General features: G+C 61.9%; 1 protein-coding gene across 1 annotated transcript in view; it reads left to right on the top strand.

Moving 5' to 3' along the window:
- Positions 1-3,800: 3,800 nt before the first annotated feature.
- Positions 3,801-22,531, top strand: part of LOC137455230 (hydrocephalus-inducing protein homolog) — a 59,248-nt gene continuing 40,517 nt past the window's right edge. Inside the window, exons 1-17 of the mRNA XM_068165851.1 lie at positions 3,801-3,920; positions 6,761-6,877; positions 8,326-8,460; positions 9,520-9,719; positions 11,077-11,201; positions 11,886-12,087; positions 13,078-13,089; positions 13,415-13,574; positions 14,500-14,599; positions 16,341-16,459; positions 17,118-17,341; positions 17,468-17,535; positions 18,655-18,890; positions 19,503-19,603; positions 20,346-20,481; positions 21,139-21,303; positions 21,974-22,126. Coding sequence (XP_068021952.1) covers positions 3,801-3,920; positions 6,761-6,877; positions 8,326-8,460; positions 9,520-9,719; positions 11,077-11,201; positions 11,886-12,087; positions 13,078-13,089; positions 13,415-13,574; positions 14,500-14,599; positions 16,341-16,459; positions 17,118-17,341; positions 17,468-17,535; positions 18,655-18,890; positions 19,503-19,603; positions 20,346-20,481; positions 21,139-21,303; positions 21,974-22,126 — 2,373 coding nt within the window. The remainder of the gene's footprint in view (positions 3,921-6,760; positions 6,878-8,325; positions 8,461-9,519; positions 9,720-11,076; positions 11,202-11,885; positions 12,088-13,077; positions 13,090-13,414; positions 13,575-14,499; positions 14,600-16,340; positions 16,460-17,117; positions 17,342-17,467; positions 17,536-18,654; positions 18,891-19,502; positions 19,604-20,345; positions 20,482-21,138; positions 21,304-21,973; positions 22,127-22,531) is intronic.

Raw genomic sequence — 22,531 nt, 5'->3', positions numbered from 1 at the left:
GTCTCCTTCCCCCTCCATTCCAAGTGCCAGGCTCCAGCACTCTCTGCAGCCAGCAGCCTGGACTCCTGTGTGTTTGTGCACCAGCTCTGTCTGGGCACCAAGTGATTTTCTAATGGCCTTTGGCTGAGTTGTTGCCATGGCTCAGGGGTCTGTTGTTAGCTGTTAAAACAAACTAATCAATACATGTATCTGTTCCACCTCGATACTATCATGTATTTATTTCAGTGCTATAGTTATAAATACAATCATTTGTCTTTCCCCTAAATACTATAAACCAACAGAGGAAGCTCTCAGCTCAAGCACGCCGGTGCCGGTGCCGGTGCCGGTGCCAGTGCCGGTCAGCTCTGGAGCCACAATGGCTGCAGAGTGCAATGGCTGCAGAGTGGCAACTTTGCCTGAGCAGGGGCTCTTGGAGTCTCTGGCTGTGGTCAATGGCTGCTCTCCCTCAGCTGCTCTTGCTGCCGGGAGATGCTCTGCAGGCATCCCCAGGGCCTTGTCCCCCAGGGCTGCACCAGGGACCCTGATGGCTTCTCCAATCTGTCCCTCCTCCAGCTGGACCCAGAAGCCAGAGAGAGCCTCAAGGACCTGCAGGTGAAACTCAACCATGTCCTGGAGGAGCTGAGCAGAATCTTTGCCACCAGGTACACCTGGCTGAGAGGAGGTGGGTTTGGGGGTCAAGGAACTGCAGCTGGGGCCTGGCTGGGGCCTCTGCTTGGCCAAGCAGGTCCTGGGCATGGCTGTGGGAGATGCTGAGCTGACTGAGCACTGTGCTCCCCGGTCTCCAGCCACGCCTGGAGGAGTGCTGAAGCAGCTGGGTGACATCCTGGGCCAGCTGAAGGAAGGGCACTGGCAGTGTCCCTGCCAGCACCTGCAGCAGTGCTGCACAGCATGCTGACAGTGTCCTGCAGCCCACCATGGGCCTCCTGGGCAGCAAGGGAGTGTGGGGCCAAGAGGAGCACAGACATCTCTCAGCGCCCCTGACCCCCCCTGGGAGTGTGGGGGACCTGCAGGCTCTGTAGTTCCTTTGAGCAGTTTGACAGAGTCAGGTTGCTGCTGAAACAAAGCAGATCTTTAGCTGCCAGGGGCAATGCTGCCTGAGCAGGGGCTCTGGGAGCCACTCTGGGCTGTGCATCCTGCAGTGCTCTTCCCTGTCTGAGGTGAGTGGAAAGCAAGACTGCTTCGTAGGGTGAGTTGTGTCTGAAAGAGCACAGAAGGGCTGAGGTTGGAAGGGGCCTCAGAGATGAAGCTTCCCAGCCTGGGCAGGGACAGCTCTCAACTAGCCTCAGCTGCTGGAGGCCTCATCCCAGCTGGCCTTGGACACCCCCAGGGAAGAGGCATGCACAGCCTCCCTGGGAAAGCTGGGAGCAGCCTGCAGCCTCGGGGTGCCGGTGGGTGAGAGACTGGAGGGGAGGCAGCAAGGGGCACTTGCAGCACAGGAGGCCAGTGGCAGCCTGGGCTCAGCCAAGGCAGCAGGGCCAGAGGGGCAGGCAGCCGGTTTGTGTCTCCTGGGGCAGCAGGAGCTGTGTGGGGGCTCCCCGCAGGAGCAGCTTGGCAGCCCTGGGGCCCGAGAGGCTTTCTGGGCCTGCCCTGGGGGAGCTGGAGCAGGGCTCCACAGGCAGCTCCCCTGTGGGCTCTGGGCAGCCCTGTGCCCGCTGGCTGCCGTCTGCTCCCAGCGCTGGGCACTCCTCTCTTTGTGCCGCGGTTGCCAGGGGGCCGCTGGGTGGCCTCAGGCTCTGTCGCTGTGGCAACCAGGCACAGCCCGGCCGCGACTGTGTGGCAGTGGGATCGCTGCTGGGTGCTGCTGGGTCCTGGTGGGTGCTGCTGGGTCCCGTTGGACGCTGGTGCCGGCCCCGGGCCGAGGTGACGATGGCTGTGTCCCCTCCCCAGCCCCAGCCCGGGGGGACTTTGGCTGCTGAGCTCAGGAGGGAGGGCTGGGAGCAGGGCCGGGCAGGGAGGGTGGAAGCCTGAGCGCCGCTGTCCCGCACAGCAGTGCTGAGGCCATTGCCGGCACCCAGCTGCTGCTCGGGGCAGGATGGGAGGCAGGAGGTTGCCCCTGGAGCCAAGCGCAGGTTCTTGTGCTGGGGGAGAGCCCCCTGGAGCTGCAGCACTTGCCATGCTGGGGACCCCCGGAGGAGCTGCAGCCCCTTCTCCCTGCCCCCACAGCTGGACAAACTGCTCCCTGAAACACAAAATCCCTCTGGGTCTTCTTTATTGCCATGGGATGCTGCTGTGTCTGCACCCAGGCTGGGACTAAACGTGGAGGGGAGAGAGGCTGCCTGTCTCCCTGCTGCCAGTCTGATCCTCCTTCCCTTGCACTTGGGCTTTGGGATGTCTTTGCCTTCAGTTTTCACCTGTGCTGCCCCATCTGCAAGTGAGGGCTGAGAGGATTTCTCCTCTGCCTAGCAAACGCTGTGCAGGCTGAGGATGAAAGATGCAGCAGATGCCTAGGTAGAAAAGACTGCAAAGCTACCCCAGCCCAACTCTCCTTTCCTTGCATTTTAAAACCCTAGGGGATTTCCTGAGAAGCAGCAATTCCTGCATCTCTCTCTTGAAAATCCAGAGGCTGGACTGCTTCAGGAGGCTGCAGGTAACTCAGGACAGGTTGTCCAGCCTTGCCTCTGAACTGAGGGATGGGAAACAACTCAGTGAAGTCCAAGCTTCACCAGCACGGGGTCCCAGGCAGTGCTGCAGCAGTGCAGCCGCTGGCAATGTTCCCTGTCCTGGCAGCCAGCAGTGTGTGTGTGTGCTGGGGAGCCGGCATCAGGCTGAGCCTGCCAAGGTCAGGCTGGAGGCTGCATTCCTCCTGCTGCTTTTGGTCAGTTCCCCTTCTGCAGCTGGGTGTCTCTGAGCTGAGTGTTTCTGTTCTTCCAGAGACTGGGCCCCAGTGTGGGAGTGGGGCAGGCACACTGAGAATTATTTGCCCAAGAAGGTTTGGAGGATTGAGATGAAAGCAGCTTGGTTGGGACTGAGGTTTCCTGAGCGTTTCAGAGCTCTCAGGGAGGCTCCAGGAAGGCAGCTGCTCAGGATGTGACCATCAAGCAGCCTGTGCTGGACACTGGCAAGTGGTGCTGCAGAATCTGCAGCTGGCTCAGCAAGGGGGAGAGGATGTTGCTTAGGGCTGCTGGCAGTGCCTCTTGTGCCAGCTTGGCTGTGGATCACTGGTGCCCCTCAGCAGAGTGGAGCTCACTGTTGATAGCTTTTGGTTGATGAAGAGAGGTGGTGGCCATGCTGCTGAGTGGAAGAAGTTCACCTGGACCTGCTTCACTCAGGGGGACCTGTTAAGCCATGCTGCTTGTAGGCTAAGGAGGCTGGAGAGCCTCTGCTGCTGTTAGGATGAAGCCTTAAGTGGCCCTGCTCTCACCCCTGCAGCATTTCTTGCTGAGCTTCTTCCTTGAGTGGTTTCCTGCTTTTCTTTCTGCTGTTGCAGCCTCTGGGGTGCCTGTAGGGAGCCTGGAGTTTGGGTGCCAGGGAGTGAAGAGCAGGGCCCTCATTCTCCATGGAGAAATGCTCCTGGGCACTGTGGTAATTGTGTGTCTGGAAGGAGTCATCTTTGCTGGCTCATTTCTGTCCCTGAAGCCAAGCAGAGCAGCCCTGAGCAGCTCTGCTGAGCAGCTCTGCTTCTTGCCCAGGGAATGGAGCTCTGTGCTCCCCGAGGCAGAAACAGCAGCAGGGCAGCCCAGGTGCTCTCCCCTGGGGAAGGATGCCCCAGCCTGGAGACACTGTGGAGCCTTTGGCTTTGCTGGCAGTGGGCTTCTGGCTTTTCAAAGGTCTGCTGCTGCTCCTTGCAGGTGAGCTGAGCCATGGCCACTGAGCAGAACCAGCGCTCCAGGAGGCCCTCCAAAATGCCTGAGGGGCTCCAGGGCACAGTGGCAGCACCTGGCCACCTGAAGCCAGCCAGAGAGGCAAAGCAGCCTGCAACTGTAAGTAGCTGCTGTGGTCAAGAAGGAGCCCTGGGGCAGGCTGCCCAGAGAGGTCCCAGACATTCCAAACCTACCCAGATGTCATCCTGGGCAAGCTGCTCTGGCTGACCCTGTGTTTGCAAGAGGGTTGGACTGGCTGAGCCCCAGAGGTCCCTTCCAACCCCCACCCTGCTGGGATAGCCTCCATGGAGCACAGATCCAGCCCTGCCAACAGTGGAGTCAGGGCAATTCTTCCTTCCTCTCCATCCATGTCCCCTTTGCTGACTGGAGCTGCCCTGCTGCTGAGGGTCTCTCAAGGAGATGTCTCTGTGGAGGGCTCTGTGAGGCCAGGGCAGAGAGAATGAAGGAGAACTCAGACTTGGAGGCATTCCTCTGCACCTCAGCCCTGGCACAGGGCTGCTTTTCTGCCCTCCTCTGCCTCCCCCAGCAGTGCCATCTCCACAGGGCAGGCTGGGGAGCCTGGGCCAAGGGCAGAGCTGGGGCAGCTCTGAGCACTCTTGCCCTGCTCTCTTCAGAGCTCCCTGCCTCTAGCCAGCAGCACTACAGAGGGAACAAGTGCCCAGAGAGCAGCAAGCCCCAGGCATGCCCCAGCAAATCAGGCAGCAGCTCATGGGACAGAGCCCCTTGCTTGGAGCTGCTCTCTTCTGCTCTGCCTCAGGAATGCTCTGAGGTGAAACACTGCAGCAGGTCCCTCAGGAGGCTCCCAGGACTGGCCTGGTAGCTCTGACCACAGATTACTCCTCAGTGACACTTGGACAAGAGGAGCAGAGGGCTTGCTGTGGCTTGTGCTGGTGGTGTGTGTTTCAGCTGCCTCCCTCCTCCTTCCTGCAGGAGATGCCTGAGCTCATGGGGCAGAGCCTGGGTGGCACTCAGGAGAGGAGCCTGCCCCAGATCATCCAGAGGGGTGGCAAGGCTGAGGAGAGGAGGCTGCCCCAGCTCAAGCAGAGGCTGGGCAACATCCAGAAGATGTGGCTGCCCCCAGTCTCCACCCAGAGGGGCAGCAGCCTGGAGGGGAAGCTGCCCCCAGTCTCCACCCAGAGGGGCAGCAGCCAGGAGGGGAAGCTGCCCCCAGTCTCCACCCAGAGGGGCAGCAGCCAGGAGGGGAAGCTGCCCCCAGTCTCCACCCAGAGGGGCAGCAGCCAGGAGGGGAAGCTGCCCCCTGTTCCCAGGAGGGGCAAGCCTGAGGCCAGGACCCTGCCCCTGATTCCCCAGCCTGCAGACTCCAGTGAGGCCTCCTGTCCAAAGGTAAACTTTTCCTGCCCTGTTCCTTGCTGTTGGATGAGGCATTTGGAGAGGAGCCTGCTGGTGGCAGGCCTGCCTCCAGCTTCTCTCTAGAGCTGGCTGGCCAGGGCCTGCTGTGCTGTGCAGCTGCTGGCAGTGCTGAGTTCCTCCTGCCAGCAGAAAGCTCAGCCATTGCTCCCTGCTGAGATGTTCAAGTCCTGAGCTGTGCTGCAGAAGCTCTGCTGCAGCTGGGGGGGGTTCCTGGAGCTGAGCCCCTGGCACTCAAGCCCCATGCAGGGGGCAGGCTGGGGCAGGACACAAGGGCAGGAGCTTGCCATTTGCCATCCTCCTGCTGCCACAGGCAGCTGCTGCTTGGGGTGGTCGCTGCCAAGGGCCTGGGGCTGGGACTCCTTCGCTGCTGGCAGCCTTGGCCTTGGAGGGCTGAAGGCCTGCAGGAGTTGCTCAGGACTGAGCACACTCAGCTGCAGTGGTGCTTTGGGGTGGAGCAGCAGGTTGGGGCCCTCCCAGGGGGCTGGCTTTGCAGGCTGCAGGCTCCTGCCAGCTGCAGAGGGGCCTCAGCCCCTGGCTGTGCCTTGTCTGGCTCAGTGGTTGCTGCAGCTGGGCCTCAAGCTGCTTTGCTGCCAGAGCTGCTGGCCAGAGCACACAGCCCCGAGGGCAGAGCAGGGAGGGAGGCTGCTGAGCAGCAATGGCCAGCAGCACACCTGTGACATACTGCTTGAGGGTTGCCCTGGCCAGCCCAGGAGGTGGGGAAGCCCTCAGCTGGGCACCCAGAGAGCTGGCAGCATGCTGCAGCTGCTGGCTTCAGCCTGGCCATGGCTTGTGTGGAGCAGCAGGAGAGCTGCCTGGGGCTGTGGAGTGGCAGCAGCACAGCTGGGAGAGGGGAGGCAAAGCAGGGAGGAACTTTCTCCTAGCAGTGCCTCTGCTCTGCCAGCATTTGCTGCTTGTGTGCATTGCCAGGCTGCTGCTGCAGTGGAGTGGAACAAAAGCAGCAGCAGCAGAGCAGGACCAAAGAGCCACTGAAAGCTCCTGGCAGAAGGAGCTGCCAAGTCCAGTCCTCCTCCAGCTGCCCAGTGCTGCAGAGAAGGGAGCTGACCCTTGCCAGCACTCAGCTCTCCTTGTCCTGCCTTCCCTCCTCTGCTGCTGTTCTCTCCTTAGCAGCTCCCAGGTTTAGATTGGCAAAGCTCTTTGGGGCTGTGTGGGCCTCGGCCTCCCTGCCTCAGAGCAAAGATCATCCCCAGAGTGTTTCCCCTGGAGCCTCCTGTCCATTCCTGGCCCTCAGCTGCTCCATGAATGCTGCCAGCACTGTCAGGGAGTGCTCTGGTGCTGTGTGACCACAGCAGCACAGGGCTGTGCCCCGTGTTTGGGAGAGGGAACCTGGAGAGACAGCCCAGGAGCTGCTTAGCCTGAGCCTGCTCAGCACAGCCCAGCTCCTCTTGAGCCACCCAGGAGCCAGGTGGGAGAGCTTCTGCTTGCCCAGGCTGAGCTGGGCAGAGGGACTCGCCAAGAGGCTGGGCTGGGCTGGAGAGCAGTGTAGGCTTCTTGCTCAGGAGTCCTGCTGCCAGCAGCTGAACCTCTGCCTGCTCTCTGTGCACCCCCAGCTGCCAGCTGCCCTGCAGCAGAGCTGCTTTGAGCCTCTCCCAGCAGAGGTGCTCTTCCAGAACTGCCTCCCCCACCAGGTCTACGAAGAGACGCTGGTGCTGCGCAACAAGGGCAGGGTAAGTGCTGGGGGGTGGGAGGAACCTGCCCACTCTGGGCATGCTGTCTCTGACACTGCCATGTGCTGCTGGGAGCTCACCCAGAGGAGCTTGCCTAGAGAGCAGCCTTGCCACTGAAAGCCCTGGCTTGCTGAGAATGTGGGGGGCTCTCCAGTTGTTCTCTCTTCTCGTGCTGGAGCTCAAGTGTGCACCGCAGCCTGAGGGCTCCTTGGTTAGTCTTGGCTTTGGGGAGGGCATCTCCACCTCTCACAGCCTGCTTAGCTGCTTCTGCAATTCACTGGCAGAGCTCAGGGGCTGTCTTCTCCACTTGATGCTGGGACAAGGCCTAGGGAGGGGCTCCAGGAGAGGTGTTTGGAAAGAGCAGTGGAACAGGCTGCTGGAGCAGCAGCAAGGGGAGGCCTTGAGCTGCCACTTGGGGTCCTGCTGAGCTTCATTCAGCCCTGCTGGGGCTTTTCTGGAGCTCTGCTTTCCCTTTGGAGCACCACAGCACATCCAGAGCCATCTCCTCCTGAAGGTCTCCACCTGTGCTTGGAAAGAATTGGTGGTGCTGAGGAGATTCCCCAGAGAAGTGGAGCAGGGAAATGCTGCCAAATGCCAGCAGTTTTGTTCCTGTGGCAAGGGGAACGTTTGAGACTCTCTGGATTTCAGCTGGGGAAACATTTGCTGGAGTGAGGCAGGTGCCCAGAGCAAGCTGGTGGGGAGAGGCAGGAGGGAGGAGAGGAGCTGGGTGCAAAAGGGCTCCAGGAGAGAAGCCTGTGCACACAGGGGGTTCTCTTGCCAGGCAGCAGGCAGGGTGCTGGAGGCAGAGAGGGCTCAGCAACAGCAAAGCCTCCTGGAAGCTGCTGCTCTGCAATGGAGAGCAAGATGTGAAGGGGAGAGGAGGGCAGCTGGGAAGGCAGAAGCAGCCTGCATGAGAGCAGGGGAAGGAGCTCCTCCCCACACCTGCCTCTTGGGGGAAACAAAGGGAGAACAAAAGCTGTGGGGGAAGAGCAAGAGCAGGCCAAGTGTGTCCTGAGAGAAGAGGCTTTGCCAGGGCTGTGGCTGGAAAGAGAAGGCCCTTTGGCAAGGAAGGCTGCAAAGTGTGGTCCCTCTCAGTTACTGCTGGGGAGAACAGAGCCACTCCTGCTCTGGTGCCCAGCTTGGGAGTGTTGGCAAGAGGCCCCTGGGACATTGGTGTGCTCCACACTGACCCCAGACACTGTGCTGCTCTTTCCCCTTTCCTCATTAAAATGGGCCTCAGTTTCTCCTTTCCTCTGGCTCTGCTTCACAGCAGGGCTTGGGCCTGCAGCCCATGTCCTAGAGCTCCTTTGCCCAGGCAGCAGGCACTTGGCTCCAGCCTGGTGCTCTGTGCTGGAAGTGCCTTGGGAAGGAAGGATGCAGCTGGCCATGGCCAGGTTTCTCCTCACAGTGCCACAGGTGGCAAAATCCCAGTTGTGTCTTCCCTGCAGGTTCCTCAGTGGGTGAAGGTCATCATGGAGACCTCTCCTTACTTCAAGTTGCTTGGCCCCATGGGTGTGAGGCAGAAGGTAGCACCTGGCATGGCCTCTACTTACCGCATCCTTTTCACCCCCGAGGAGCACAAGGTGAGGCTGCAGGTCTCAAGAGGTTGCTGCCTTCAGTGGAAGGTGCAGCTGCAGGGCTGGCTGCAGAGCAGGGCAGCTGGGCTGGCCTTTGAGGAGCTGTCCTGCTTTCAGGAGGCTTGCACTGCCTCTCAGACCGGGAGAAAGCCTTTCCCATGCTGGAGATGCTGCTCTCCTGGGCAGGAGGCACTTGGGTGCTGCAGGGCTCTTTCTCCTTGCTGGGGCTCCTCGGGTGACCTTCCTTGGCTTCAGGGTGAGGCTTGGGGGCAGCCTCTCAAGGTGCTGCTTTCTAGGCTGTGTCCACTGCTGCCTCCTCATGGCTTTACTGCCTGGCTGAATCCAAAAGTCTGTTCAAGAGTGACCTGTGGCTTGCAGGAAGCAAAGTGGGCCTGAGCAGAGTGTGGAGCAGCACCTTGGCAAACTGCTTTCACCTCCTGGCTGTCCTGCTGGCCACAGCAGGCAGACAACAGAAGCTGAGCTCTGGAGCCAGCATTTTTCGTGCCTGCTGCTTCTCAGAGTCATGGAATGGTGGGGGCTGGGAGGCAGCTCTGCAGCTCACCCAGCCCAACCCCCCTGCTGGAGCAGGGACACCCACAGCAGCTTGCCCAGGATGGCAATGTCCAGGAGGGTTAGGAAGCTCTCCAGAGGAGGAGACTCCACAACAGAGGCACAGCCTCATTAGCAGGGGGGGTGGACTGGATGCTCTCCAGAGGAGCCTTCCAAGCCCCACTGGTCTGTGGCTCTGGGCAGCTCTCTGGGCAGCTTGGCCCAGTGCTCCAGCACCCTCCCAGCCATGCTGTGGGTGCTGGGCACACAAAGCTCCTTGTTTCTGTAGCTGCTCCAAGCCATGCCCGTGTTCCCCTGCAAAATGGGGGCAGGGGGTGCTCCCACAAGGCTCAGCACACAGCATGGGGTGCTTCTAGAAGCATGGAATTGCTTTGGTTTGGTTGGCAGAGTTCTTGAAGATGCCACAGCTGGCAGGCAGCCAGAGCCCAGCAGCTTCCCTTCTGCCCCGGGGCCGGCACTGCCTGCAGCCTGCTGAGGCTCTTCCTTTCCCTGCAGGACTACTGCCACCAGCTGCTGTGTGTCACCCAGAGGGAGGAGTTCCCTGTGCCCATCCGGGCTGTAGGTGCCCAGGCTGTGCTGGACTTCCCCCAGCAGCTGCACTTCTCCCTCTGCCCGGTCAGGCACAGCACCCAGAGGACTCTGCTGCTGCGCAACCTGGGCCAGCGGGAGGCTCACTACAGCCTCAGCACTCAGAGGTGAGGAGCTCAGCATCCTGCTCTGCTCTGCAGGCCAGGCTTGGCCCAGCCCTGGCTGCTTCCTAGGCTGGCATCTCCTGGGCCAGGAGCTGCCTTGCCCTTTGCAGCTCTGCAGGCCAGGTTTCTGGCTGGCAGGAAGCCAGGGGGAAGCTCTGAGTGCCAGCAGCTCTTCCAGCCCTGTGCTCTCCAGCAGCCCTGCTCTGGTGGCATTGCCAGCAGCTGGGCTCTGCAGCCTCACTGCAGGCAGCTGGGTGCAGTGTGGTGTGGGGGGGACCTGATGTCATTTTCTCCTCTAGGCCCTTCTGAGGGCTGAATCTCCTCAGCACTGAGCCAGGAGCTCTCTGATCCTGGGGGGTTGCTTTTCCTTCTGCTGTCTGCAGTGAAGGGAGCTAACTCCCCTGGGTGTCTGGTCCCCAGTGGTGTTCCCCAAGGCTCAGTGCTGGGGCCAGTTCTCCTGGACATTCTCTCAATGCCCTGGGTGAGGACATTGAGGCTGCCTCAGTCAGGTTGCAGACAGGCCCAAGCTGGGCAGCAGTGCTGAGCTGCTTGTTAACCTACAGAGGCACCTGGCCAGGCTGGGTCAAAGGCCAAGCCAATGGCATGAGGTTCATCAAGGCCAAGTGGCAGGTCCAGTACCTGGCTCACAGCAACCCCCTGCCACACTCCAGTCTGGGGGAAGAGTGGCTGGAAAGATGCCCAGCAAAGACCTGGGGTGCTGCTCAACAGAGGCTGCAGCTGAGCCAGCCTGTGCCCAGGTGGCTGAGCAGGCCAACAGCATCCTGGCCTGGGTCAGCCGTGGTGTGGCCAACAGGAGCAGGGCAGTGTACCCCTGCACTGGGTACTGGATTCACAGCCTGAGTACTGCAAGGACTTTTGGCCCCCTCACTACAGGGAGGACATGGAGGTGCTGGGCTGGCTCCAGGAAGGACAACAGAGCTGGTGAAGGCTCCAGAGCAAAAGTCTTGTGAGGAGCAGCTGAGGGATCTGGGGTTGATTTAGCCTGGAGCAGGCTGAGGGCAGATCTTCTGGGATCCTTCAGCTCCCTGACAGGAGGCTGGAGCCAGGCAGGCCTTGGGCTCTGCTCCCAAGGAACAAGTGATAGGCCACGAGGAAATGACCTCAGTTGTGCCAGGGCAGGTTTGGGCTGGGCCATGAGGAACCATTTCTGCCCCTTGGGGGTTGTCAAGGCCTGGCCCAGGCTGCCCAGGGCAGTGGTGGAGTCCCCATCCCTGGGGGGGTTGGTGCGGTGCTGAGGGCCAGGGTTTGGTGGTGCCCTAGCAATGGGAGCATGGTTGGACTGGAGCTGAAAGGTCTCTTGCAGGCTCCCTGCAGCAGCCCTGCTGTCTCTCTCTTGCAGCCCATTCTCTGCTGAGCCCTGTGTGGGAGCTCTGGGGGTCGGGGACGCCGTGCAGGTGGCTGTGGAGTTCCTGCCGCTGCGGAGCGGGGAGCACCGCGGGGTCCTGAGCCTGCACTGTGACTCAGGTCAGTGCTGGGCACTGCCTGCCTGCACTCTGTGTCCTTGGCTGCCCCCTGCAGAGGCTGAGCTTTGGTTCCCAGCCAGTGCTGGGCCTGAGGGGTGACAGGAGGAGGGCAGGGCTCAGCCAGACTCTGTGGTGCCCAGGGCCTCTGGCACTCCTCTGTCCCCTGCTCTGCTTCTCCCTGGGCTGGCCTCAGACCCTTTTGCTGCACTCTCCTCTCCCCATCTCCATCCCACACCTCACAGCTTCAGGACTAAAAGGCTCTTGGGCTTGGGCAGGAAGTGCTCCCTGCCTCCTTGGAGAGCTGTCAGATTTATCCTGGGGCAGGAGAAGCCCAGCTCAGGCCCCAGGAGAAGTGTCAGCCTCCCCAGGCCCTTGAGGAGTAAGTGAGGAGCCAAGGTGTGACCTCCAAATGCTGCCCACAGCCTTGGCTCAGCAGAGCTGATGCTGAAGCAGAGCCTTGCTCACAGATGCCCTGGGGGTGTGTTTCCTCTGCCTGCAGCAGAGCTTTGCTTTGTGCCTGTTGCTGCCCTTGGCTCCTGGGCAGCCTGATGTGCTCCCTGGGTGCTGCTGTGGTGCTGCAGCCCTGCAGCGAGCACTGGAGCTGTCTGGGGCTGGTAGAAAGGATCCAAATGCTCCTGTAGCTTGCAAGTGAGATGAGCAGAGCCTCCCCTCTGCTTTCTTCCAGGAGAAGACATTCACAGCAGCCTCAGTGGCACAGCTGTGGATGTGAACATCAGGCTGGACAGGAGCTCCTTGGCCATGCAGAAGACCTACCTGTCGCTGAGCACCCGCAGCACCCTGCTCATCCACAATGGCAGTGATGTGAGAGCTCACTTCCAGTGGAAGGCTGCTGCTAGTCAGGAGGAGGAGGAGCAGCAGCAGCAGAGGTGGGTTGGAAAGCTGCACTGCAGGCAGATCCCTCTCCAAGGGTGACACTCAAGGCTGGCCTCCAGGGCTCTGGGTGCTTTGCAGTGGTGGAGGCCAGGAAAGCCCCCACAGCACCAAGGCCTGGACCCCTGGGCTTTGGGGTCCTGGAGCTCAGCACTTCCCTTCCCAGCTGCATCCACACTCCAGCTGAGGATGGTGTCTTGGGGAGGAACTGCAGGGCCTGGATTTCCCCAGAGAGCAAATTGCCTTTGTGGGGGCACAAAGCACTGAGGTGCAGAGATCTCTGGGCTCCAGAGGGTCCACGAGGCTGAGGCAAGGCTCAGTGCTGGGCTGCACTGAGTAGCAGCACTGAGCACAGCTGCAGGCAGCACAACTCTGCTGCTACTCACTGCAGCTTCTCCTGCTGCAGCTGGCACAAGCTGGCAGGCTCCTTTCCCAGCCCTGTGCAGGGCAGAGTGCTTCAGGGGCCCGGAAGGTTGAGGCCATCCTGCTGCAGGCCATGAACTGCCTCCTGCTGTCCCAGTTTCCAGCACCAGGAGCTATTTCCAGCCTTCCTTAGAGGCTGAGCAGAGTTGGGAGGTGGAGGGCTCTGCAGGGAGGGTGGAGCAAGGCAGCCCTTGGAAGCCCCCTTGGCTTCCAGCACCTGTGTCTTTGTGGTGGTGGGAGATGGGGCAGGCTCTCCAAAGGCTGGCTGTGGGGAAGCTGGGAAATTGCCACATCAGGCAGCAGAGGAACACCTGGAGCCCAGGGGCTGAGCTGGGAAGCACACTGCAAAGCCTGGGGGAGCTGGGGAAGCCTTGGGTGTCCTTCCAGCCCCGGGGGCATGGAGGGAGCTGCAGTTAGTCTGAAGCCACAGCTGGGGAGGAAAGTGCCTTCAGCTGGAGGGCTCTTCAGGGGCTTCTGAGCAAGGCAGCTTCAGTGGGGCTGGGCCAGCCCCGGGTTGCTCTCTGGTTTGCCTTGCCCAGTGTGTGGCTGCTGTGCAAGCTCAGGCTGTGCCAAGAGCAGCCCTGGGCAGCTCTAGGGGAGGAAAAGCCACTGGAGGCTGCTGCTGCTGGAGCCTCCATCAGCTGTGGCAGTGGCTGTGAGGCAGGAAGGCTCTGGGGGGGCTGCTGGCTTGCACAGAGCTCTTCAGAGCTTGCAAGCATGGAGTGCAAGTGGGCAGGGAAGAGGCAGGGGTGCTGGGCTGGGGCTGGGAGCCGGGGGCTCGGGGGCAGCCCCTTGCTGTGCCGCTGCTGTGCCTCCCCGAGGCCTTCTGGCAGAGCCTCTGCAGGGCTGCTGCCGCTGCCCTTGCCTGATGGGCTGCTGGGCTTTGGCTCTGGGCTGCAGGCTGCAGGGGCAGTTCAAGCCACATCCCCCCGAGGAGCCCAGGAAGCAGCCTGCTCTCCAAGGACGCCGTTCCCGGCTCTCCCACATCTGCCAGCAGCAGAGGGCGAAGGCGCAAGCAGAGGCCCTGCTGCGCTCCCAGATCTTCACCATCGAGCCGCTGGTAAGCCCCAGCCCAGAGCCCCCATTCCTCCTCCTGCCTGGGGGAGGTCCCTTGGCAGAGCCTGCCCCCGGCTCGCTGTGCCCAGAGAGAAGAGCTCAGGGCTGGAGCCCCGGGGGCGCAGCGCGGTGCCCAAAGCCTTTGGGAGCTGCAGGCTCCCGGCAGAGGGCGAGAGCCTGCTGGCAGCTGAGCTCTGCTGCCAGGGCTCCAACAGAAGGGCACTGCCTCAGCGTCCTGCCAGCCTTCAGAGGGCTCTGCAGGCTCAGCTGCAAGGCCAGCCCCTCCCTGGGGGCTCTGGGGCTTCCCAGAGGCTGTCACAGCACTGCCAGCTCCCAACCCAGCTGAAGAAGGGAAGGAGAGGAGGCAAAGTTCAGCTGAGTCGTGGCAGGAGCAATCCCCTCCTGGAACCTGGGATGGCACCGGCCGGGAACCTCCCTCCCAGGGTCACCTCTGAGCCTGGGCCCAAGGCTGGCAGCTTGCAAGGGGCTTTGGGAGCTGAGGTGCCCCTGGGGCCAGAGAGCAGTTTGCTGCTCTGTCTCTGGCAGGCTCCTGGTGCTCCAGGTAAGGATGGAGGGACACCAAGTGTAGCCTGGCCTCAAGCCCTGGGAGTGGAAATCTTTCCTCACTGGCTCTGGGGATGTTCCACACTGGGCTCTGGGGCTGGCTAGAAGTGGGCTGCTCCATGGCTCTCTGCCCTTCTGCCTTGCCCAGCCTTCTCAGGCTCTTGCTTTCCCAGGCTTCCCTCCCTTCTGGAGCAGGTTCCCATGCAGAGCTGTGCCTGTGTCTGCCTCTCCTCCCCCAGCCCAGCACATGTGGTGTTTGCTCCTCGCTCTGCCTTGCTGCTCTGAAGGGAGGCTGCAGGGCTGTGGCTGCAAAGCTGAGCTGGAAGCTTTGGAGATCAATGGTTTGCTGCCATCTTCTCTTCTAGGAGGGAGAGGTGTGGCCAAACTCCTCAGCTGAGATCCAGGTGACCTTCAGGCCCCAGGCAGCCAGAGTCTATGAAGCAAGGCTCTACTGTGCCATCTCAGGTACAGCTTCTTCCTGCTGCTCTCTGCCCCAGGCTGCAGGCCAGGCCCCAGCAACCTTCCAGCCCCCTGGCTCCTGCTCTAGCTGCTAGGAAGGGTCAGTGGCCAACAGGACCCGTGCCTGCTGTCCCTGTGGCTCCCAGCTGCTCTCCTGGCCAAGGCCAGGGCTCAGGACACTGCCTCTGGATCCCAGATCCCACGGGAGGCAGGGAAGGGCTCAGGTTTCCTGCCCTGGGTTTGCCCTGCTGGGAGGAGGCTGTGAAGGCTGAGGAGCTACAGACCTCAGCAGCTTCAGTGGCCCCTAAGCCCCTCCAGCCCCTTTCCCTCCCAGAGGAGTCCTCCTTGCCTGCAGGCATCCTGGGGCTCCTGAGGTGGTAGGAGCTGAGTTCCAGAGTGCTCCCAGCCCCTGGATCTCCTCCCCCTGAGTGCGGGGTGCCCTCCCGAGGAGCATCTCTGGCCAGCAGCTGCTTCTCCCTGCCTGGGCATTGTCCCCTGGCAGCTCTGAGGCTGTGCTTCCCCTGGGTGGCATTGCTCAGGGCTGGCTCTGCTCAGCAGGAGAAGGCTCTCCCTGGCAAGCTGAGCCCCAGCAGCCTGCTGGCTGAGCTCTGTGCTGCTGCTGTCTCCCTGCAGTGTGCTCAGGCTGTGGGTGGCAGCAGCCATCCCTGCCCCCAGCTCTGCCCTTCCAGAGGTGGTGGCTTTGCTGTGCTAGCCCAGGGCAGGGAGTGCTTGCAGCCAGGTCCAGGCTTCCTTGTCCTTCCTCTCCACCTCTGCAGGGTGCTGCTCAGGCTGTGTCTCAAGGGTGGGAGCTTGCTGCAGGCTTCCTCCAGGGAACCTGATGCTTTGCCTCAGCTCCAGAGCCCGTGGAGGTCCAGCAGCCCAGCTCCCATTCCTGGAGGGTGCTGAAAGCACCAACCCTGCTCTGCTGCTTTGTTGCTCTCCTTCCTGCCCCAAGCCAACAGACACCCATGCCAGGGATCAGCTTTTGACTTGCCCAGCACTTGGGCCTGGTTGCCTTGGCCAGTGCCACCTCCAGTGCCAGCCCAGGGCTTGTGTTCCCCAAATGGCTTCCTGCCCCAGCTGCACTTGTCAGAGCTGGGCAAGGGAAGGCTTGCTTGCAAACCTTGCCAGTGCTGAGCTGCTGCCTCTGGGCCTTCTGCTCTGCTGAGGGAGATGTCCCTCCCTGGCAGCAGGGCTGGATCTCCAGGAGAGGTTTGGCATTGCAGAGCAGTAGGAGAGCTGCTTGCACACAGCCCTTGAGCTGCTCTGGGGCTCTGGGAGGCAGAGCTGGGCAAATGCTCTGTGTTGGCAGAGAGGAGCCTGCTCCTGCCAGGCCCTGCTGGGCCTTCCTCTCCTGGGGCTGTGCAAGAGGAGCATTGCAAAGCAGCTGCTCCCCTGTGCTCTCAGGCTGGAGTCTGTCCCAGAGGCAAGGTGCCTGAAAGAGGAGCCCCAGGAGGTTTCAGTGGGGAGTCAGTTCCTGTTGCTCCTTGATTCCTCCAAGCCCCTTGGCTGCCCTCCTCATCCCCCTAGAATGTTTGACCCTGAGGGTGCTGAGAGCCTGGCCCAAAGTGCCCCGGGAGGGGGCAGGTTTCCCCTGCCTGGAACCACTGCAGCTCAGGTTGTTTGGGGCTCAGAGCCACCTGCTCTGCTTGCAGCTGCTCCTGCTGAGGGCAGGGGGCTTGGGCTGGCTGCCCTTGGAAGGTCCCTGCCCCCCTCAAGGAGTCATCCAATGGAACTCTCTCCCCAGGCCGGGAGGCCAGGCTGCCTCTGCACATCCAAGGGGAAGGCCGAGGGCCCTGGCTCTGCTTCAGCCTGGAGCAGCTGGACCTTGGGCAGGTGTTGCTTGGCTCCACCAACAGCTATGTGGTGAGCAGCAGGGGCTGGCAGGGCTTGGGGGGAAGTCCCACTGTGGGCACAGGCTGGGAGAGTTGGGGCTCTTCAGCCTGGAGAAGAGAAGGCTCCAGGGAGACCTTAGAGCAGCTGCCAGTAGCTGGGGAGGGACTTTGGAGAAGGGCTGGGAGTGCCAGGGTGAGAGGGAATGGGGTGAAGCTGGAGGAGGGCAGCCTGGCCCTGGAGAGAAGGAAGAAATTCTTTGCAGTGTGTGGGGGGAGGCACTGGCACAGGTTGCCCAGGGAGGTCATGGGTGCCCCCTCCCTGGAGGTGTTCAAGGCCAGGCTGGATGAGGCCTTGAGCAGCCTGGGCTGGTGGGAGGTGTCCCTGCCCATGGCAGGGGGCTGGAACTGGATGAGCTTGAAGGTTCCTTCCAGCCCAACCCCTTCTAGGATTCATTCTCTGCAGTTCTGGCTGCTTTGCATGAAACCCCCACAGGCAGAACTGTCCTTTGGTTTCTGCCAAGCAGCAGCAGGCAGCAGCTTCTGCCTCTTCCAGCTGTGAGGTGTTTGACCAGGACACACATCAGCCTGCTGGGAGGGAGAGAGGGAAGGAGGGAGAGAGGGAAGGGAGGGAGGGAGGGAGGGAGGGAGGGAGGAAGGCTCCTCAGGTGTTCCCATTGGATGTCTTGCAGGTGACTCTGCACAACAAAGGAGCCATCGATGCCTCCTTCAGCTTGGTCCCTCCAAGTACAGCTCTGGGCTCCTGCTTCAGCTTCTCCCCCTGTCAGGGCCTGGTTTTGCCAGGTGGGTCCCAGGTTGTCCAGGTCTGCTTCTGTCCCAGCAGCCTGGGGCACTTCAGAGAAGAGTTCAGCTTCCGTGTGGAAGGATCCCCTGAGCCTGTGACCCTGACTGTCAGGTGAGAGGCTGCTTGAAGCCCCCTGTGCTGTGAGAGCAGCTTTGCTGCATGCCAGCAGCAGTGCAAGCTGCAGGCTCTGCAGTGCTCTGCAGCCAAGCCAAGGCCTCCTCTGCTGTGTCCCCACAGGGGCTGTGTCTCTGCACCTTCTCTGCACTTCGATGTCCCTTGCCTGCGCTTCGGGGACGTCTCCTATGGTGAGTGTGGCCTGGCCTTGGAGCACAGCCTGAGGGCTCTGCAGCCCCAGAGTGCAGCCTCAGAGCCTCCAGCACCTGTGGCCCTCCAGAGCAGCCTTCAGGATGTTAAAGCAGGGCTGCAGGTTGCTCAGGCAGTGTTTTGCCATCATGAGATCCAAGAGGCCCCAGGGACTAGCAGCCGGTGTCTTGTGGTGTCCCTCATCAGCCCCAGGCTGCCAGTCCTTGGCAGCAGGATGGCTGTGACAGTCCCAGGAGGGCCCAGGGGCTGGGATTGCAGGAGAAGGGAGTTGAAGCTGTGGACTAGCCTGTGCCTGCTGTGGCTCAATGTTGTTGTCAGGCCTGGACACCATTTCCACCCCCACCCCCCCGAGCTGTAGTGTCAGATGTTCATTGGTGCTGGGAGGGCCACTGGGTTTCCCCTGCCAGGCAATGTGGCCAAGGAATAGCTCTGCCTCAGGCCCTGGTGTGCTCAGAGCCCTGGGCTCCTTCTCCTTGCCCAGCAGAAGCCCAGCTCTGCTGCCTGAGATGCAGATTCTGGTGCTGCAGTTCAGTCTGACAGAAGGCTTTGTCCTGAGGGGGTCTCAGGTGTGCCTGGGAAGCCAGCTCTGGGCTGCTTGAAGAGCCAGGAGCAGCCTGGCCAGGATCCCTCTCTGTTTTCCTCCTGCTGCTGGACTTGTGAGAGAACTGCTGGCCTTTGCTGAGCTGCATCCTCCCCTCCCTCCATCCCTGCTCTGCCTCTTGGTTTCCTTGTGAAGAGCCAAAGCAAGAGGAATGCCAGCAGGCAGAACCAGGGGATCCAAGAGGAGAAGTGTCCTCATTAGCTGCTGGCACAGCTGAGGCCTTGGCAGCTGAAGGCTTCCCCCATGCCCTGCTGGCCACACTCTCCTGAATGCAGCCCAGGAGAGCCTTGGCCTTCCTGGCCAGGAGGGCAGCTGGCTGCCTGATGGGGAATGAGTTGTCCCCCAGCAGTGCCAGCACAGAGCTGCTTGGCTTCCCCAGCAGCTGTAGCTCCGAGTGAGGAGAGCCCAAGCCCCAGTGCAGTCTGAGCATGCCAGGCTCTGGGCAGCAGGAGGCAGAGGAGCTGTGTGCAGAGGTGCAGAGCTGTGTCCTCTCCCCTAGGCTTCCCTCACAGCCTGTCCTGTCGCCTCACCAACGCCTCCCCGCTGCCCCTGGCCTTCGCCCTCCGCCTGCCCGGGGATGGCACAGCAGAGCCCAGCGTGCCCAGCGCTGCCCAGCTGCTGGACAACTCTCTCCCCTCCTGGAGGAGGGCAGCCACGGGGCTCCTCAGGCCCTGTGAGTTCACCATCAGCCCTTGCAGAGGCACCATCTGTGCCAAGAGCTTCGTGGACATCCAGGTAGGGAGCGGTGGGGCCAGAGGGGCTTCGGCAGCTGGGGCTGAGGCTTCCCTGCTCTGGGAGAGGGCTTCAGTGCTGCTGCCTGGGAGGGTGAGGCCAGGCAGAGCCCTGCAGCAGGGCTGGCCTCTGGGACCTTCCTGAAGGAGCAGCCTTTGGATTCTGCAGGCAGAAGCTGCAGCTCCTGCCCCACACTTGGATTGCCTGCAGTCATCTCAGTGGCACTGCAAAAGCTCTGGCAGCTGAGCAGCTTCTGCTGGGCCAAGCTTCTGCAGCAGCTTCCCACTGCACAGCTGGAGTGCTTCTGCTGGAGTCAGCAGCTCTGCCCTGCACTTCTGCTGCTCAGTGAAGAGCAGAGCCTGGGCCCTTAGCTGCCAGGCAGTGCTGAGCACAAGATGGCTCTGCTGGTGCCTGCATTCCTCTCACACAGGGCCTGGCAGCTGCCAAGGACATTTCTCCAAGCAGCTCTTGCCAGCAGCCTTGTGGTGCTGCCAGAGCCTGTGCTCTGCACATGGAGCAGCAGACCTAGGGCAAAGCCCTCCCTTTGCTTCCCAGGGTATGGCAATGGCAGGAGAGCAGCTGTGGGAAGTGTTTGGTGCTTTGCTCTCCCCCCAGGTCACCCTGTGCTCCAACACCCTGGGCACCTACGAGCTGGCACTGGTGGTGGATGTGGATGGTGTGGGCCAGGAGCTGCTCTCACTGCCCCTCACAGCCAGGTACCAGCACTTTCCTTGCAGCCCTTTGGCTCTCCTGGTGCATCCAGCCCCTGCCATGGGGTCTGCTGGCTCCAGCTGCACAGGAGAAGGCTGGCTCCAGGAGCTGCTTCTGGCCAGCCAGAGATGGGAAGAGCAGGCTTTGACAGCAGCCACCTTGAGGAGCATCTGCCCAGAATGGACAGGCCTGGCCCTGAGCCCTTGCCTAAAGGGCACAGCAATCCTGTGAATGATTGGCACTGCCCCTCCCCTGGCACAGCCTGGAGCCATTTCTCTTGTCCTCTCCCTTCTTCCTTGGGAGCAGAGCCCAAGCCCCAGCTGGCTCCAGCCTCCTTTCAGGGACTTGTGGAGAGCCAGGAGGGCTCTGCTCTGCCTCCTCCTCTCTGGGCCAAACCCCCCCAGCTCCCTCAGCTGCTCCTCCCCAGCCCTGTCCTCCAGCCCCTTCCCCAGCTCTGTTGCCCTTCTCTGGCCCCACTGCAGCCCCTCAATGCCCTTCTTGGGGTGAGGAGCCCAAAGCTGCTGCCAGGATGTGAGGTGTGGCCTCAGCAGTGCTGAGCCCAGGGGGCCAATCCCTGCCCCGCTCCTGCTGGCCACAGCACCGCAGGTCCAGGCCAGGCTGCTGGGGGCACTTTGCAGCCTCTCTGCCCCAGGCAGCTGTGTTCTGCTCCCTGCCAGGCCGTCTCAGGAGTCAGGAAGCCTCTCCTCTGCCAGTGTCTCCATTGCCTTTGGCCCTCTCTCTGCCCAGGTGTGTGGTTCCTGCTCTGCGAGTGCCCAAGCCCGTGGTGACCTTCGGCCGCTGCTACCTGCAGCTCCCTGCCCAGCAGCTGCTGACCCTGGTGAACGACAGCGACCTGCCAGGCTGCTATGCACTGCTGCCTCAGGTTGGCATCACCCCCACCTCCTGCCCCCAGGGCTCAGCCAGGCTGTGCTGGGGAGAAAAGGCCTTTGGGAGAGAGAGACCTTGGTGCTTTCCAGTGCGCTGAGAACAGGACCCAACCCGAATGGGACCTTAGGGAGCAGGGCAATGGGAACCCTCCTGAAGGGCAACCTTGGGCAGCCCTTTGGGAAGCACTTTGTGCTCTGGGCTCTGGGCTGCTGTCATGCAGGAGAGCTCAGAGGGTGGGAAGAAGCTGCTCTGCCAGCCCAAACGTGGCTGCTGGTGAGTACAGCAGCTTTGGCAGCCCCTGAGGATGCTGAGACTGTCCAAGGCTCCCTGCTTGTTTTGTGCCTTCCTGCCAGGGCCGGGCTGTGGGGGGCTCTGAGCTGCCTGGGGCCCTGCCAGGCCGGGCTGTGGGGGGCTCTGAGCTGCCTGGGGCCCTGCCAGGCCGGGCTGTGGGGGGCTGTGAGCTGCCTGGGGCCCTGCCAGGCCGGGCTGTGGGGGGCTGTGAGCTGCCTGGGGCCCTGCCAGGCCGGGCTGTGGGGGGCTCTGAGCTGCCTGCTCTAGGTGCAGATGTCCCTGCTCAGTGCAGGGGCTTGGAGTGGAGGAGCTTGAAAGGTCCCTTGCAGGCCATGCCATGCTGTGCTCCTCCCCCTTCCAGGAGCAGCAGGAGGAGGCTGCTGTGCTGTACTCCAGCCCTGTGCCCTGTGGCATCATTCAGCCTCACAGCTCCGTGGAGATGCCCCTGACCCTGGTGGCCCAGGCGCTAGGGAGCCAGGACACTCCTGCCTCTGTGGCTGTCTTTGGCTGTGCAGGACACCCCCTGGTGAGTCTGCTCTGTGCCCCAGGGCTTGCTGGGGCCTGAAGGGTAGAGGGCTGCTGGCAGGGCAGAGGGAACTTGTGCCAGAGGGATCCCTGGCAGCGGGTGGCGGCGAGAGGAGAGGCAGGGTGGTGCCCTCTGGGCTGGTGAGCAGAGTGTGCCACAGCAGGGCACTGGGGACAAGGCAGATGGGCTCATGAGCCAGCAGCCTCCCTGGCTCTCCTCCTCTGCTGTGAGGAGAGCAGCAGCAGCTGCTGCTCCCGTGGGGCTCCTGGGGAGGAGCACCCAGGGACAGCCCAGAGTGCTGCTGAGGCAAAGGCTGCCTTGGGAATGAGCTGAGAAGGCTCTGCAGCAAAGGGATGGCTTGGGGCAAGCCTGAGCAGCAGCAGGGCTGGAAGCAGGCACAGGGCACAGGCAGGAGAGCTGCTGCTGGCACAGCAGGCTGGGCAGGCTGGTTTCTTTCCCCCTGTCAACAGCAGCTTGTGGCTTTCAGCTGGGGTCCCTCCAGAGCCCACCCTTGCTGCAGGCCTCCTGGGTCAGGCTTCCAACACTGCCAAGTGCCAGCAGGCAGAGCTCTCTCCTGTCCAGGAGCAGCCTCAGAGCTGTCTGATCCTTGCCAGCCTTCCCTAGAGTGTGGTTTTTTTCTCTCTCTCCCACTCCCTGCTTGCTGGAGCAGGAAATCCACCTGGTGAGCATTGGGCAGGGCCCAGTTGTCTCTGTGCAGCCCCAAGAGATCAACTTTGGCAGCATCCCAGTTCTGCAGGACGTCTCCCGCAGTCTGCAGCTCTGCAATCAGAGCCCCATCCCTGCAGCCTTCCAGGCAGAGGTGGTGAGTATCTGGAGAGGCTTCCAAGGGAAATGGCTGCTCTGTGGCCACCTGGGGCTTGGTTTGCATCTGCAGCTTTCCCAGCTGGCTGCCTGAGAGAGCAAGCAAGATGTTCCATCCCCAGGTGGCCAGAGGAGCCTGGCTCTGGGGGCAGGTTCAGCTGGGGCAGCCCTCAGGAGAACAGAGCTTGAGGAGATCTTGGAGCAGCAGTGAGCCTGGAGCCTCTTTCCAAGCTCTCCCTTTCCTTTGTGGAAGCTCCCTGGCTGTGGGAGTCATGGTTTTGGAGCTCTGGGATCACAGAATGCCTTGGGTTGGAAAAGACCTTTCAGATCCTGCAGGCCAAGCCTGAACCCAGCACTGCCAGCTCAGCACTGAACCGTGGCCCTCAGCACCACAGCTCCAAGGCCT

This window comes from Melanerpes formicivorus, unplaced genomic scaffold (assembly GCF_026170545.1).
Source record: "Melanerpes formicivorus ecotype bairdi unplaced genomic scaffold, bMelFor1.0.p_v2 SCAF_93, whole genome shotgun sequence".
NCBI classification, from domain to species: Eukaryota; Metazoa; Chordata; class Aves; order Piciformes; family Picidae; genus Melanerpes; species Melanerpes formicivorus.
The sequence above is the reverse complement of the archived record's forward strand: the minus strand, read 5'-3'. Positions and strand labels throughout refer to the sequence as shown.